Source organism: Kogia breviceps, chromosome 12 (genome assembly GCF_026419965.1).
Source record: "Kogia breviceps isolate mKogBre1 chromosome 12, mKogBre1 haplotype 1, whole genome shotgun sequence".
NCBI classification, from domain to species: Eukaryota; Metazoa; Chordata; class Mammalia; order Artiodactyla; family Physeteridae; genus Kogia; species Kogia breviceps.
In genome coordinates this window covers 62539847-62557873 of record NC_081321.1, presented here as the reverse complement: position 1 = coordinate 62557873, position 18027 = coordinate 62539847, and the positions used below count along the sequence as shown (strand labels likewise).

The window sequence follows — 18027 nt, the reverse complement described above, 5'->3', positions numbered from 1 at the left end:
CTGTCTCAGTTTACATTCCCACCAACAGTGCAAGAGGGTTCCCTTTTCTCCACACCCTCTCCAGCATTTGTTGTTTATAGATTTTCTGATGATGCCCATTCTAACTGGTGTGAGATGATAACTCATTGTGGTTTTGATTTGCATTTCTCTAATAATTAGTGATGTTGAGCAGCTTTTCATGTGCTTCTTGGCCATCTGTATGTCTTCTTTGGAGAAATGTCTATTTAGGTCTTCTGCCCATTTTTGGATTGGGTTGTTTGTTTTTTTAATATTGAGCTACATGAGCTGTTTGTATATTTTGGAGATTAATCCTTTGTTGATTCGTTTGCAAATATTTTCTTCCATTCTGAGGGTTGTCTTTTTGTCTTGTTTATGGATTCCTTTGCTGTGCAAAAGCTTTTAAGTTTCATTAGGTCCCATTTGTTTATTTTTGTTTTTATTTCCATTACTCTAGGAGGTGGATCAAAAAAGATCTTGCTGTGATTTATGTCAAAGAATGTACTTCCTATATTTTCCTCCAAGAGTTTTACAGTGTCTGGTCTTACATTTAGTCCTCTAATCCATTTTGAGTTTATTTTTGTGGATGGTGTTAGGGAGTGTTCTAATTTCATTCTTTTACATGTAGCTGTCCAGTTTTCCCAGCACCACTTATTGAAGAGGCTGTCTTTTCTCCACTGTATATCCTTGCCTCCTTTGTCATAGATTAGTTTACCATAGGTATGTGGGTTTTAAAGGTTTCCTCTTTAAAGGAATCATTTCCTACCCCAAATTTATAAAGATATTCTCTTAAATTTTCTTTTAAAAGCTTTCAAGTTTTGCTTTTTGCATTTATGTATATAATTTCATAAAAAATATTCTTTGTGTGTGGTATGAGAGTGGGACCTATTTTTCCAACATAGAGGACCAATTTTCCTAGTATTAGTATTATTAATTGCGTAGTCTTTCCTACCTCTAGCATATATACACACTCCACATATGCATGGGTGTGTCTCTGAGAGTTCTCTGTTAAGGTCTTTAGATCAATTTGTCTCTCTCTATATCAGTACCATACATTTAATTTATTTATTTACTTTTTTATTTTTTATTTTTAAAATTTTTTTTGCGGTATGCGGGCCTCTCACCCTTGTGCCCTCTCCCGTTGCAGAGCACAGGCTCCGAACGCGCAGGCTCAGCAGCCGTGGCTCATGGGCCCAGCCGCTCCGCGGCATGTGGGATCTTCCCGGACCGGGGCATGAACCCGTGTCCCCTGCATCGGCAGGCAGACTCCCAACCACTGTGCCACCAGGGAAGCCCCAGTACCATACATTTTAAATTTCAGTAATAATTTTTAGGTATTAAATGGATATTGGATTTAGTAACTGAATAAGCTACCATATACTTTATGATAATGAAGTTTCATAAATATAAAATTTGTTGATTTGATTCCTTCAACAAAATTCTTTTGAACACCTTCAGTATGCCAGAATCGCACTGGGACTTGAGGATTTATGGAAAAATAAGGCAGAAAAAACTCCCTTCTCATGGAAATTATGGTCTCATGTAGAAGGCAGATAACAGACAAATAAATGATATAATATAATTGCCAATACTGATAAGAACTACAGTGAAAATCAGGTAAGGTAAAGTGATAGAATATAATTGTGGTAAAATGGGCACTAACTAAAAAAAAAAAACCAAAGCCAGAATTGATAAATTGTATTATATTAAAATTAGGAACTGACTTATCAAAAAACACAATGAAGGGCTTTTCTAAAGAGATGACATTTGAACACAGACAACAGATGATAAGAGTGGTCAATAATATGAAGATCTGGGGTACCAGGTAGAAGGGAAAAAAGACATAAGGGCTGCCACTGGGGCAAGATGGCATGTTTGAGGAATACCAAGAAGGCCATTATGGCTGGAGCCAAGTGAATAAAGAGGAGAGTAGTAGAGAATGAGGTTGGAAGGATAAGCAGGGGCCAGACTGTTGAATCCTTAAGCCATGGAATTTATTGCAAATATAATGGAAAGCCATTGTGGATATTTCTCCTTAATACAAATCTGATCTGTGGTTTACAAAGATTACTCAGGCTTCTGTATAGAGAATGAACTCTACACAAGGCAGGGAGCAAGATGCTAAGTCTGGAGACCAAGTAGAAATCTCCTGCTGTGATAATGGTGGTAATGGGGGCTTGGAACAGGGTGATGGTTGTGGAAGTGAGGAGAAGTAGGAGGATTCCAGATAAATTTTGAAGATAGAGTATAAAGATCTCACAGATGAATTGGATATGAAATGTGAAAGAAAGAAAAAAAAATCAAAGAATACATCTAAGGTTTTTGGCCTGAGAAAGTGAGGGAGGGGAATAGTGATTCCATTAACAGATGGGAGAGAGACAGGTTTGGAGGATAAAGAAAGGCAAGAACGGTTCTGGATAAACTTGAGATGTCTGTAAAATAATAGAGGTGATTGTAAGGCAGGTAGTTGGATATGTGAGTTTTTGAGTTTAGGAGGAGATAAAAATTTAGTAGTCATCAGTATTAGGATTCTTTTTTATGGACTTGATGGGAAAATAAATTTTTTTATATCTTTACTTGGATGATAAGTGAAAGTATTTTGAGTTTTTACTTTAAAATTTAAGGAGCTAAAATATAATTTTGATAACTTTATCACAATTTGAAAACGTTAAAACAACCAAATTTAAAAGATATGGTGATTTAAAATGTGAATATTAAGTTCTCAAGTTTAAAATTACATCTAGACTGAAGACAGAATCATCCTCTCTCAAGATAAAACTAAAGTTTTCATAGACTGAGAAAAGCAATTATATAAAATGAAAAGATGGAGATCCTGGGGCACTGTGGATTTGCTCACGATTTGCCCTACTCCTTCAATGAGTACTTTTTCTCTTTTCTGTCCTCTCTGGAACTGGGCATTGCTCTCCTTTATTAATAGCTTGGTCAAATGGGTGAATAGCAGCCTTAAACACTAGATTGATTGTTGGGACAGCAAGCTTTTGAGACCAGACTTTGAACCAAATGGTTCTGAGTTAGAATCTTACCTCTGTTACTTAGTCTTAGGCAAGACAATCTCTGAACCTAAAGTTTCCCCATCTCTAAAGCAAGAATCACACCTAATTTCCATGAAAATTAGAAATTAGAGTAGAAATTCTAGTGAATATAAAATACCATTTTATACTGCTATAATTTGTATTTTTTTCTCATTACTAATGAGGTTGACTATCTTTTCATATGTTTACTGACCATTTGTATTCTGTGAAATGGCATTGTCTTTTGCTTACTGCTCTATTGGCAAATATATAGAGTTAATAACACAATGAAAGGTTGACAGTAAACCTTGGAGTACTTTCATTATCAGAATATGTACTTTCAGTTTTATGAGATCTGTAATTTGTATAATTTGACTCATACCTATAAATTCCTTTTGAATTGATAACAAACTAAAAATAAAACAATTACATTAATTTATTAAAGTATTGAGTTGGTAAAATGAATATAACCACTGAGGCCATTTCAGTCGTAGTTCTATTCCATGTTATTAACTATGCCATTATGTAAATCTATGAATTAAGTACTAATTCTTTTTCCTCTCTTTCCTTGAGCTGTGGTAGCAAACAGTGACGATACTCAACACCTGACACCAGGAAAGATGAGTCAGCGCCAAGGGAAAGAAGCTTTTCCAACGCCAACCAAAGATTTGTATCAGCCATCTTTTAGTCCAGCAAGTCCTCATAGCCAGGGTAAGGAGTTGTACTTTTAATGTTTTTTTTTGTTTTTGATGGTGTGGGGTGTGTGTGTGTGTGTGTGTGTGTGTGTGTGTGTGTGTGTGTGTGTGTGTGTGTTTAGGGAGAAAATGACATAAGGGGGTCTATCATGACTTTTCTTTTGGACTGTTTGGTTTTATAAAAGGTTTATGTTTGTTTTGATCATTCATAATACTCTTAAAATGAGTGCATTGTCCTTTAGAGTCATTTAATTCCCCTTATATTCTCCAACATATTTGGTTAGTTGTATCATTCTTCTAATTCAGTGATTCTCAAACTTTTTGGTCTCAGGACTCCTTTGTACTGTCAAAGATTACTGAAGCCCCCAAAGAACTTCCGTTTATGTGGGTTAGGTAACCTCTTGATACTTACTGTATTGTAAATTAAAACTAAAACCTTAAAAAAAGTTTACTGTTTTCTTAATTGAAGTATAGTTGATGTACATACAATATTATGCACATTACAGCTGTACAATATAGTGATTCACAATTTTTAAAGGTTATACTCCATTTATATTTATTATAAAATATTGGCTACATTCCCTGTGTCATATAATAAATCCTGTAGCTTATTTTATATGTAACAGTTTGTTTAAAATGTTTACTCTTAATTCATTTAAAATTAAATAATAAACCTATCACAGGTTAATATGATTAAAATATTTTTATGAAAAATAACTGTCCCCCTCTCCCCCACCAAAAAAAAGTTGAGTGAGAATGAGAAGAGTAGTATTCTTTTCCCTCAGGGCCCCTCAACCTTGGCCCTATTGTCATTTGGGGCTGGATAGTTCTTTGTTGAGGGGAGATATCCCATGCATTGTAGGATATTTAGCAGCATCCTTGGCCACTATGCACTAGATGCCAATAGCATTTTTCCTGATTGTGACAGGTAGAAACAGCTCTAGATCTTGACAAATGTCCCTTCTGGGACAAAATTGTCTCTGGCTGAGAACTACTGTTTTACAGTTTTTGCAAATCTCTTTAATTTATGTCTAGCTTCATCGAGGACATTTGTAAGTGTAACTGACCTTCTTTTACTGCAAGTGCATGGCAGTAAAGAAGTCAGTGACTACTACTGCAGTCTGGTGCCTCTACTTTGGTATGTGCTGAAGTGCCAGTGGTCTTACCCAGCATTGCTTTTGCACTCAGTGAAAATGTCAACACAGCGAAAAAGTATTATGAAACTAGTTTTGACCTTGCAGACCCTTTAAAAGAGTCTTGGAGACTTCCAGGGATTATGGAATTCCTAATTCATAATTGATACCTTTTGTATATTCAATTCTGCTTCTTAGCTAAAGTTTATTTGATCAAATGCTTTGAACTCTCCTGTGGTGCTACTGGTAACTGTGGTGGAAAGACTTCTGCTTTTAAAACTAAGAACTTAAATTTGGTGTTTGAAAGCAAATACGTAATTAGGTTATCAAGTATTTTTAAAAATTTAGAGTCTTAACAATTATGTTATACTGTGTATAGTTAGTCAGGTTTTAGTGTTGTTACTTTATGAATTATTCCTTGAAGTAGTCTTTAGTTACTTATTTTTAAATGAATATTAACTGGTTAATAGTAAGTTACATGATCATTTTCTAATTTATTCCGGTGGAAAATGTTTTTCTAGTCAAGCGTTAGATGGAGACATTTTTATATAGCATTGCAGGAATTGGAAAAACGTTAACAAGATAAAAACAATTACTACTATGCTAAAATTTATTGTTTGGTTGTTGAATATATTTTGGAAAGTTAGCATTTTTGTTTCTAAATGCTTTTTTGAAAATGGATATGGTACACAATGATATAAATAAGCTTCATTAAGATAAAATTCTGAAAGGATGCAGCTTACATGATTTTTTTGTTCTGTGCACCAGAATTTTCACTGTAATAAATATGGTTCATCTGATTCATATATCTGTGTACTAGAATATTTAAAGGAATTCTTTAACTTGGAATTTAATGAAGCAACAAAAGGGTTAGTTACTAATCATTAAAAGTACTTTCATGTGTCACGAACATTTTCAGGCAAACAGGGAATTTGAGAGAATAGTACAATGAACACTAATAAATCCATCAAGTAGATGTAAGAAATTATTAACCTTTTGTTGGATTTATTCTATTTATTTGGGGGTGGGGCTGGAATATTTGGAGTAAATCATAGACCTCATGATGTTGTACCCCCAAATACTTAATCCATCTCTAAAAATTAAGAACATTTTTTATATAACCATAAAACCTTTATTAGATCTAACAAAGTTAATGATAATTATTTAACATAAGCTAACACCTAGCTCAAACTTAAATTTCCCCAATTGTCCCCAAGTTTTTTGCAATAAGCTTCTTGAAACCAGGATCCAAGAAAAGTTCATGCATTGCATTTGGTTGTTACATAATTATATCTCCTTTAATCCCAAAGAGCCTCCTTGTTTACTCTTATTTTCTCTTGTGCCTTTGACTTTTTTAAGAAACTAGGTCAGTGTCCCTACAGAGTGTTTGACCTTTTGGATTTGATTGCCTCCTTGCAGTATTGTTTTATTTGTTTCCCCCTGTCTTTTGTATTTTCTGTGAACTGGAAGTTAAATGCAAAGGCTTGACTACATTCAGGTTGAACATTTTTGGCAAGATTGTTTTCTAGGGGATGTGTACCACTTCATGCTGCCTCGCATGAGAATTCACTCAACATACGATTGTCCCACTATTAGTGATGTGAGATTGATCAGTAGGTTCAGGTGGTGGCAGCCTGATCCTCTTCAATTGAAAGTTGCATCTTTTCTCCCCTTATAACCTGAAACTAAAAGACAGTTGGCACCCTGTAAATATTCTGTTCCCCATCAACTTTCCACCTAAAGGTGTAAGTACTCTTTGATGATCAAGATCAATTAGGGTGGAAAACAACATTAGGGTGGAAAAATAGTGATTTTCTAATTCTGCCAGGAGTTGTACTCCTGTACAACCCAGGAGTAAGTCAGTAGAGAGAAACAGTATAGTAGAAAGGAGAATTAATAGGGCAGGTTCTCAGAGAAGGCATCAGAGATGGGATCCATTGTGAAGATTAAGGGATCGACTGGACTAGGAATACAGCTAGAAAGTGGAGGAACCATGATAGTGGGATTGCCAAGTAGCATTTAGGTTGGTATCAGTGTGACCTAGTATGGGATTTTCTTCTGTAACGTTAGGCTTTGCTTGGTGTATGCAACAAAAGAATGGTGGCAGAGTGAGTGTGGGATGCTGGCAAGGGAGTGGAGTTTGGTGGATGAGCTTGGTGGACTGCTTTGGTGGAGGGGTAGGATCTGTAGGAGGAAATGCCAGGATCAGTAGATGACTTGGAAGCACTGTGTTAAGTGGCTGTAGGGGCAAGGTCTCCCTTATAGACAAATACTGAACTGATAAAATCATTGTAGGTTAGTGTAAAAGGAGGAGAGTTGTTGAGCATAAATAAATGTCTTTGTCATATATATATATTTAAAACTATATATTCCCCCATGCCTCGCATAGTACCTGCAACATAGTAGGTACTTTTATGTTTAATAAGTGAATATGTGAATAAATGTCTTTATTGAGTACCTGTTATGTGCTGGTTCCTGCCACTGTGAAGCTTATAGGCTCATTTTTTAATGAATAAATGGAATTTTGGAGGTCATCTTCATGTGCTAGAAGCCCCTTCTCTAACATAAACCTCACGTGTCATATTGTTCCTGTGTTTGCTAACGAGAGAAAGTGGATGACCAGGCAGACAGACAGATTGATTGATTCATTCATTCACTCATTCATTCATTTAGAATGACATTCATTTTGCTGATATTTGCTGGACTCATACTAATAGCTACCATTTATTGAGCACTTACTGAGTTTGGCTATTATACTAAAAGGTTTATATGCCGAATTATATTTAACTTTTGAAACAACCCCACAAGATATAGGCACAGTTACTATGTCTGCTTTACAAGTGAGGCAGTTGAGGATTAGGGATGTTAAGAAATTTGTTCAAATTCACAAAACTAGTAAGTGTCAGAGGCAGGTTTCAAATTCAGGACTGTGAAAGCCCATAGTCGTTAACTATTCAACTATACTGGAGTGAATTACAGATCAGCTATTTTCTTTTTCTGTTTTATACAGGGTATGGTGATAGAAATTTATGTTTTGCGAGTGCTTTAGAATGGCAAAGATTCTCATTGTTCTTGTTTTCTGGCTGAGTCTCCTGTATACATATTGATTCATACCAATTTAATGTGGGTCACTTTCCCTTAAAAACAACTTAAGTTTATTTTTTTACACTGTGGTTTCCTTACATCATTTTAGGATTTTTTTTTCTTTTTTGGGGGAGGAACTAGGGAGACTCTGGCTTTCCTCGCTAAAGCCCACCCACACACATCAAGATAATCTTTCATTTGTTATCTGTTTAGATTATGATGATGAATTATTTGCCAAAACTTTTTCCCCGTTTGAAAACTAAGTACCAGTTTACTTCAAAGTAGTTTTAACTTAAGTATGATTACAGTCTCTTAGGTAGGATGGTATTTGTTTTAGGCTGACTTGTTTGAATGTAATATATTTCAGGTTTTTATCAAGAAAGAAAGACTTATAGATTAATTAGGCTTGTTGTCTCCCTTTTCCCTGTACTTTTGAATAAGGACAATGCTAAGGCAGCCTAGAGACTAAATTATAGCTCATCTCACAGACAGATGCTCTAGTCCCTCTGGATCACGTTTGAGATTATTACCAAAGCTTGATGAGTTACCAAATTTTATCTGTAGCTACGTTTTCTTTCTCTGGTCATAAAAAGCTATTTTCACAGTTTTATTTTTTAAAAACCATCTTTCAATTGTAGTGCTTTGTGAGAGAATGTAAAATGTGGCTGTGCCAAAACTTATATGAATCCATTTCAAACTAACTTTTGTGTTTAAAATTTAAAAACTTTGAAAACTAAAAGTTTTACCTGCTCAGTCAGTTTTATCAAAGTTAATTTAGGCCATGTTTGGTTTATCTAGGCTTGAATTAAAATGTCTACACTTAGTATTGTGTTTCTCTTATCCTTTAGTAAATTCTCTTAAACCTGTGAAGTCCCTTCACCTTGAATGCTCTGGCATCATTAAACGTGGAGTGATGGGTCTATGTCTAATACTTGTAACTTAACAGAAAACTTTAAAGGGGGATTTTCTTTAACAGAGAGTATACTATTGTGAAGATATCATACCAGATTCCCCAGGGTGACAATTTTAGACATTGTTAATAAAATCTCAGGTGACTAATGCTGAGTACCTTCAGTAGAGTGGCTCATAGACCAAAGGAGACCTAGAAGTCAGTTTCCTTCTTGAACCGAAGCAATTCCTCCTTCCTTGCGAAGACATTTCTAGGGTCAATTCTGAACATATATGAGAACATATACACATTAACAAGTGTGTTCTTGAATACATGTGTTATATTTCATGAAAACTGTTTTACCTAAAAGACAACTTGAATTTATTCCCCACCCCCACTCTCTTTTTTTCCCTAGATGTTGTGCTATGGTAGATTGTTTTCTTTAGAAATAGTATAAATTAGAGATTATGTTGATTTTCGTCTAAGTTTCTGAGCCCTCAATAAGTTAGATTTCTGAAGTTATTTCTTAAGACACGGTTGTTTTCTGTTTTGAAATTCCTTGTGTTTGGGGAGTTGCTTCATAGAGCTATGAAAGTACCTGTTAAGTAATGAAAGAGAATATAATATTTGGCAAGTTAAGAAAATAAGAATAAAATATTTTTCTAAATCTCTCTTGTGAAATGTTGCAATATCTGTATTCTTCGGCTGTTCCTACAGGGGAAACTGAAATACTTTGAAATCATTTATTGAAAAGTGAGAATGAATAATTCAGCTATATTTTAAGCATCTTTACAAAGATGAGAGAGTCTGTCTTATCCTTGCCCATCCTTACTAATTGCTTCTTTAACAAAGCAGTAAGATGAACATTAAAAACACTAAAGGATGCTTTTCTCCCCATAAACATATACATTCATATATTCCTTCCCCCCCCCAATTTATTTATTTATTAAGATAACAGTGAAGGATTGTCACAAAATACCTGCACTAGTTTCTCAGCTCTTTTCTGGTGGGATTTCCCCCCCAATTGTTTTCACAGTCTGAGAGGTTGAGATCTCCCTCTTTTAGCAAGAATGGTAAAAGAGTTTCATTTGTAGAGTTAGCTGCTACAATTTTCCTTTCCTTATTTGAGGCATGTGGAGACAAGCTTTCTTGTATTTTTAATGAATATATAACAAGATAATATCTATTTAATTTACCAAGTAATATTTGCATAATTTCTGAGAGAAAATAAACAGTAGTTTCATAGAAACTTTTCTGTTTCCATTTGTTTGTGGTAACTTTGAACATATATTAAATTTTATTTAAGGATGAAACACTGAAAGTTTAGCAAACTCATCTTTTTCCAGGTGGAGAAAGGATGTTTGTAACAGAAGGACAAGTACCACCTGGGGAGTACAGGATTTTCCAAGGGTCTCCTCTATCAAGCCGGCCTTTATTTAGCCTGCTTGGTACCTACTTCTGTACTAGAGAGCAAGAACAAACAAAAAATGATATTAGTAGCTTCTGCCTTCAAGAGTTTAATTTGTGATTTTAAAGTTTAGAGACAGGAAGTAGGGAAACATAAGAAAACATGAAAACATGTACCTGAACTTTCACTTCCAGTAACATGGCAAACTAAATGTTCAGAGGAAACCTTCCTAGTAAGAACATCAGAATGCTGGACATGGTGTTTTAAAAATTTATTTTTAGAGTGTGACTGACCTGTCAGTAAAGTAAGGGAGTTAGTAAGAGTTACTGAGAGAAGGGAGCCAATTTAAAAAATAACCACTTAAAATAACAGAAAATAAGGTACATATCAATAAATCTAACAAGAGGTGTGAAATACCTTTAAGTAGAAAAGTATAATACTAAGAGTATGTATTCTCAATAAATGGAGAGACATACCATGTTTCTGATAGGAAAATACAGTGTTATTAGCATGTCACTTCTCAGATTGATTTTGTGTGTTCAATGTGTTTTGAATTCATATCTCAACAGGATTTTTTTCATGGTACTTGATAAGGTCATCTGTAACTCTCTAGGGAGAGCAAAGGGCAAAGAAGAGTCAAGACATTCCTGAAGAAGCAGAGCCAAACAAGGGTCAGGGCTTACTTAGTACTTAACATAATGCTCTAGTAAGTAAGATAGGTGGTATTCATGCTGATAGAGACAATGAGATGAATGAAATACAACAGAGACTTAGAAACAGACTCAAGCATATATGGAAACTCAGTTTATGACATATTACTCAGTAAACTGTTTTAGGGAAATTAGTTATCTGTATGAGAAAAAATGAAAGTAGATCTCTTCCACTAAATACAAAATCAATCCCAGATTAAATGTGAAAGATAAAGCTATTAAACTTTACAAAACATAGAAAAATATTTTTATATCCTTGAGGTAAAGAAGGGTTTAACAAGACACACACACACACACACACACACCTCTCAAACTGAAGATTGACCCATTCTACCTTGTTGAGGTTAAGGATATCTGTTTATCTAAAGATACCACAAAAATAGTGAAGAAACAAATGGCTATGCATATAACTGACAATGAATTAATATCTAGGAAAAATAAAATACTCCTATGTATCAACCCAAAAGACCAAAACCCACTAGAAAAATATACAAAAGACATGAATAGCTATTTACAGAAGAGGTAACACAAAAGGCCAGTAAGTGTGAAAGGATGTTTAACATTAGGAAACTGGCCAAAGTGAATTAATACTACAGTGCATTTCCATTTTATACCCACTAGATTTAAAGTCCAACAAGTACAAGTGTCAGTGGGGACATGAAACAACAGGAACTCTCATTTACTAGTAGTGAATGCATATTTTAGTGATTTTGGAAAACAGTTTGGCATATTACATAGTAAAGTTGAAGATGAGCATACTCCTTAGTGTATCCTAGACCTAGTGAAACTCTCACAAATGTGTACCAGCAAATTGTCTGTAATAGAAAAAAAAACTAACACACCGTTGTAAAGTAATTATACTCCAATAAAGATGTTTTAAAAAAAAGAAAAGGAAATGGGGAAAACCCAAATGTCTATCATCAGTGGAATGAATAAATATCATAGTTATATTCATCAAGTAGAATACTATGCAACAATGAAATGAATGATTTAAAGCTACAGGCATCAGTGTGGAAGCATATACAAAACAAATCAAAGTTCATGCAGTATGATGACATTTATGAAAAGTTTAAAAATAAGTAAAATGAATGAACGCATGGAACCTCCCTGGCAGTTAAGTGGTCCCACTGTAGGGGGCACAGGTTCTGGTTGGGGACTAAGATTCTGCATGCCACATGGTGTAGCCAAAAAAAAAAAAAAGAGAGAGAGAGAGAGAAAGAAAGAAAGAAAAAGAAAAAAAATGAATCAAGGGACTTCCCTAGCAGTCCAGTGGTTAAGACTGCACACTTCCATTGCAGGGAGCATGCGTTCAATCCCTGGTTGGGGAAATAATATCCTGCAAGCCGCGCCACGCAGCCAAAAAAGAGAATCAATGCATTGTGTAGGGATAGGTACATGATAGAACAATAGAAAGAGTAAAATAGAATTTGGGATAATGGTTAACTCTGATTAGAAGGGAGGTGTATACAATCGAGCATACATGGGAGCCATCACAGACACTTGAAATGCTCTCTTTCTTAAGTTGGTGGTCATTACCTATGTTTTCATTTTTATTAATAATGTTTAAAATGTACACATTATATTCACTCTGTGTATACGTCCTTAGAATAAATGCATCTCTCTTTTTTTAATGGTATAGTCTGTGGGCTAGTGCTGGTGCATGCGGTTCTTTCCTAGTTCTGTAAGTAGATGAGAAAAATACACTATTATGATTTTTCACTAAGTGAAATTCCTTCAGTGTAAAGGACCGTCCTTTATTATGAGATTATAGTCTTCCTGCTGTATGATATTTAATATCCCTTTGTGAATTGATGAAGTCTGTGAATTATAGGTTTAAAAAATATTATGTCTTATCAAGATGAGAACCCTGATAGCAGTGCTACTGTTTTGGGGGGAAATTTTACTGGTCCCCAAATTGAAACTCTGTGAACCATAGGTTTATGTCATTTGCCTATGTGAGGAGATTGTGGGTATAGGGTAAAAAGATAAGGAAATCCTTGTATTTTGGATGGAGTCATGGACCATGAAGTTAGTTAGATATGTGGTTACAACTGTGGAATCAAAATAGCTTCTTCAGGACCTTGTTAGGCTCATCATTAGGAAACTTCTGGAGTGTGCCAGCCTATTTAATTTATATCCAACTCCAAAGCTTGCATAGAGTTGGATTGAGTCTCTGGTGGGTAAGTAAAAATATGTGAGCATTGGCACCAATATTTGAACATCAGCTAAGAGAGGGCATGGAGAGATCAGTATCCATTCTTACCGTCCTAAAACAAGCAATATTGTCTTATAACTTGGTTCCCATGCTTGGAGAGAAGAGCTGGAAGACTAGTTACTTGTGGAACTCTAACATATTTAAATGCTTACAGTGGGGAGTGGGATTTTCTTTACCTGTTATGTTTTGAGAACTCAGTTGTATGGAAGGAAAGAGTGTAGTAGCTTTTTTCTAACATGATACTTGCACATCTTTCTAGTGGAAGAATTTTTGAAACATAGATTTTTTTTTAAAGTTTTTAATTAAGTCCCTGATTTACAAACTGTCCCTATATGTGAAAGGTGATCTAGTTGAGTGGTCTCTGACCTATAGGCTCCCCTTTCTTCTTCACTATCATTAAGATTTTTCTCATTTTACCCCTTCCCACCGCAGACCCTACTGTAGCCTGGGATCATGTTTTTTATCCCCCATCTTTGAGTCTCGCCTTACCACAAAATAGTTTGATGCTGGCATCTGTGTTGGCAGGCTTAGGGAAAGCAGAAAGAGGAGACGGGGGGCGAGGGGGGGCAGTAAACACTCCTCTCATGGCTGGATTCTAATCTTGGCTCTATTGCTTGTTTACTTTGTGACTTTGAGCCTGTGTGCCTCAGAGCTTGATTACCTGTAAAACCAGGATACTACTCCTTTTGTATGTCATATTGTTGTTCTTTGAATTTGTTGAGAACATATGTGAAAACACTTTGGAAAGCTTATTACTATATAATTATTAGGTAGTATTATGATGGTTACATTCATAGGTACTCTTAGTACATTTTCAGTTAGATTCTTGTGAATAGTCTTAGAAAGAAACCTAAGCACTTCATTTAACATTTACTTTGTGGAAATAGACTCTCCGAGTTTCAATCAACTTTTTTTTCTTTTTCTTTTTTTTTTTTTTTTTGCGGTACACGGGCCTCTCACTGCTGTGGCCTCTCCCATTGCGGAGCACAGGCTCCAGATGCGCAGGCTCAGCGGCCATGGCTCACAGGCCCAGCCGCTTCATGGCATGTGGGATACTCCCGGACCGGGGCACGAACCTGTGTCCCCTGCATTGGCAGGCGGACACGCAACCACTGCACCACCAGGGAAGCCCTTTCAATCAACTTATAATGAACATGTACTCACATATGTTGAAAGCTCAGTAAGAGCAGAAATTAGGGACTTTTATGTTCATAACTCTCTTGTGCTTAACATAATTCCTAACACAAAGTAGGTGCTTATTAAATTTTTATTGAATGAATGAATGATTAATATACAAATATAATTACAAAGAACTTTTCATCCAAAGGAAAGTACTGTCTTACACTTATTGCTGTGAATATGGATATATAGACAAGAATGCTATCCAGTCTAAAATTATATTAAGCCATCCTTTTAATTTTGTATGTGCATTTGCATGTGCAGTTGAGAACGTATTTAATGCTGAGAAGCTACAGTTATTTTCTGAGGTAATGTGGGATAATAAGATTGCTTTTTATAATTTTCAAGCCATATAATCATCAATGAAATTTTACTAATTAAAGCTAAGAAATTAATTGTCATTTTGGAGATGGAAATTGACTGAGAACTTTATTGTTGTGTTTTATATTTTAAAGCAAAGGTCATTATCACCCATCTTAATTTATATGTTCTTTGAAAGGTTATTAATAGACTTTTTTGCTAAGCCTGTGCTGCTTAAATAATAGTAAATAACTATATTATTTTTAAAATTTCATGCTCTATAAGGAAACTTACTGTTGAATTTTTATAGTACCACCTTCAGATATTTAGTTCATTTTTTAGGGCAGTGGTTCTCTTCATGTTTGAACATAATACTTTCTTAAATTCTTATTGGTTGATTTTTGTTTTCAGTATTTTGATCTTTTTCCAACTCTTGTTGCTGCTTTAAGGATTTTAAAATCTCTTAAAGCCTAAGTTTATTATCTTGGGATTCAAGATAAAGTATATAGCTCTTATAATACTTTCATCATTATTTAAATCAATATATTTTATCATGAGTGTGCATATGGAACTTTATAGAGTTTAGATGGATTTTCCAACTACCAAATTAGATTATTTCAGAATATCAGCTATGTTTGCTTCATCTGTTTTTTAAATAAAGATGGTCTGGAATTTGTCCAGGGAACTCATTGGAGTTCTATTATTACAGTGAGATGACTTCTCCAGCCCTAATCTTTTGGCTCTATAGAAAGAAGTTGAAGCTGGGCATTTTCTTTGGGCATATAGCAGGAACATCTAAAGATCTTATTATGGCCTTTTGTGGTTTTTTCCTCTGTTCAAATGTCTGCCATTTTAATATGGAAAGAGTCCCTAGACCAAAGATAATATATGTAGTTGGTCTCTAGTGGCAATGAGGTATTAGTTCTTTTCAGTGTTAGGGAATTTCAAAAGGAACAATATCATTTATATCAGTGTTTTCCTATTTTGACAGTGATCCATGTAAGAAATACATTTTATGTCACTACCCAAAATATAATGTGTGTGTGTGTAGTTATATAAAAAGTCTTAAACAAATGATTGATTAGACAACTCACCTTTTAATATCAGAGTATGATGCACTCTAATATTTCCTGTCTTGGCTCATTTTGTTTCATTTTTTTAAATGCTATTTGTGAGTCACTAAGTTGATTTTCAACTTACCAATGAGTGGTAACTTGAATTTTGAGAAGCATTTCCAAAATAAGTAAGTTTATCCATAGGTCAAAATCTATTTCTAATATAAGCGTTTCACATGACTTTCAAAACTATTTTGATGATCTTACGACATTCTTTTTTTGTAATTTTTCTTGTTTTCATACATAGATAATGCAGTGTAAAATGAAGAGATGCTAAATTCAAATGTTAACCCAGATATGTTTGAAGAATGTTCAGCTTTGCTATAAGTTTTACAGTAGTTGAATCTAGCCAGCAAGGCACAGTAAATGTGATTATGATGCAGGTCTTTAAAAAAATTGTTTTAATTATTTATTTATTTATTTTGGCTGCGTTTGGGTCCTTCATTGCTGCGTGGCTTTCTCTCTAGTTGTGGTGAGCGGGGGCTACTCTTTGGGGCAGTGCGCGGGCTTCTCATTGTGGTGACTTCTCTTGTTGAGGAGCACGGGCTCTGGGTGTGCCGGCTTCAGTAGTTGCAGCATTCAGCCTCAGTAGTTTTGGCGTGTGGGCTTCAATAGTTGTGGCGTGTGGGCTCAGTAGTTGTGGCTTGCAGGCTTAATTGCTCTGCGGCATGTGGAATCTTCCTGGACTAGGGATCAAACCCATGTCCCCTGCGTTGGCAGGCGGATTCTTTTTTTTTTTTTTTTTTTTTTTTTTTTTTTGCGGTATGCGGGCCTCTCACTGTTGTGGCCTCTCCCGTTGCGGAGCACAGGCTCCGGACGCGCAGGCCTAGTGGCCATGGCTCACGGGCTTAGTTGCTCCGCGGCATGTGGGATCTTCCCGGACCAGGGCACGAACCCGTGTCTCCTGCATCGGCAGGCGGACTCTCAACCACTGCGCCACCAGGGAAGCCCGGCAGGCGGATTCTTAACCACTGTGCCACCAAGGAAGTCCTAAAGATTTTTTATTGAAGTATAGTTGATTTGCAATGCTGTGTTAGTTTTGGTATAGTGCAGCAAAGTGATTCAGCTATATATATATATATATATATATATATATATATATATATATATATATGTTTGTATCTGCTAATCCCAAACTCCTAACTTATCCCTTCCCCACCCCCTTTCCCGTTTGATAACCATAAGTTTGTTTTCTATGTCTGTAAGTCTATTTCTGTTTTTGTAAATAAGTTCATTTGTGTCATATTTTTATAAGTGATGTCATACGATTTTTTTCTTTTTTTTTCTGACTTAGTATGATAATCTCTAGGTCCATCCATGTTGCTGCAAATGGCATTATTTCATTCTTTTTTATGGCTAAGTAGTGTTCCATTGTGTATATATACCACATCTTCTTTATCCATTCATCTGTTGATGGACATTTAGCTTTCTTCCATGTCTTGGCTATTGTAAATGGTGCTGCTATGAACATAGGGTTGTGTGTATCTTTTCAAATTAGCGTTTTCTCCGGATATATGCCTACAAGTGGAATTGCTGGATCATATGGCAACTCTCTTTTTAGTTTTTTAAGGAACCTCCATACTGTTTTCCATAGTGGCTGTACCAATTTACATTCTCAGCAACAGTGTTAGGAGGGTTCTCTTTTCTCCACACCCTCTCCAGCATTTGTTATTTGTAGACCTTTTAATGATGGCCATTCTGGCAAGTGTGAGGTGATACCTTGTTGTAGTTTTGATTTGCATTTCTTTAATAATTAGCAATGTTGGGCTTCCCTGGTGGCGCAGTGGTTGAGAATCCGCTTGCCAATGCAGGGGAAACAGGTTTGTGCCCTGGTCCGGGAAGATCCCACATGCCGCAGAGTGGCTGGGCCTGTGAGCCATGGCCACTGAGCCTGTGTGTCCGGAGCCTGTGCTCCGCAACGAGAGAGGCCACAACAGTGAGAAGCCCGCATACCACAAAACAAAATTTAAAAAAAATAATAATAATTAGCAATGTTGAGCATCTTTTCATGTGCCTATTGGCCATTTGTATGTCTTCTTTGCTCTTCTGCCTATTTTTTGATTGGGTTTTTGTTGTTATTGAGTTGTATGAGCTATTTGTATGTTTTGGAAATTAGGCCCTTGTCAGTCATAATGATTCCCAGGAAAAGATAAGCTGAACAGGGTCTCTTGGTTATAGTTTGGCTTTGATTTCTTTGAGAATTTAACAGAAATCTCTTCTTTGGAAAGCACTGGGCAAGTGAGCCCTGGGATACATAGTGTTCATCATAG

General features: G+C 35.6%; 1 protein-coding gene across 12 annotated transcripts in view; it reads left to right on the top strand.

Annotated features, from left to right (window-relative positions):
* OSBPL8 (oxysterol binding protein like 8) overlaps positions 1 to 18027 on the top strand; it is a 163869-nt gene that overhangs the window by 70866 nt on the left and 74976 nt on the right. For 9 of the 12 annotated variants that reach the window (XR_010835844.1, XM_059081699.2, XM_067009779.1 and 6 more), the window contains one exon: positions 3603 to 3740. Coding sequence is in view for 9 of the 12 variants with exons in the window: in XM_059081699.2 (XP_058937682.1) it covers positions 3603 to 3740 (138 nt within the window). In the remaining 3 variants the exon portion in view is untranslated. The remainder of the gene's footprint in view (positions 1 to 3602; positions 3741 to 18027) is intronic. The other 3 variants (XM_059081703.2, XM_067009776.1, XM_067009783.1) reach the window with 1 other exon arrangement.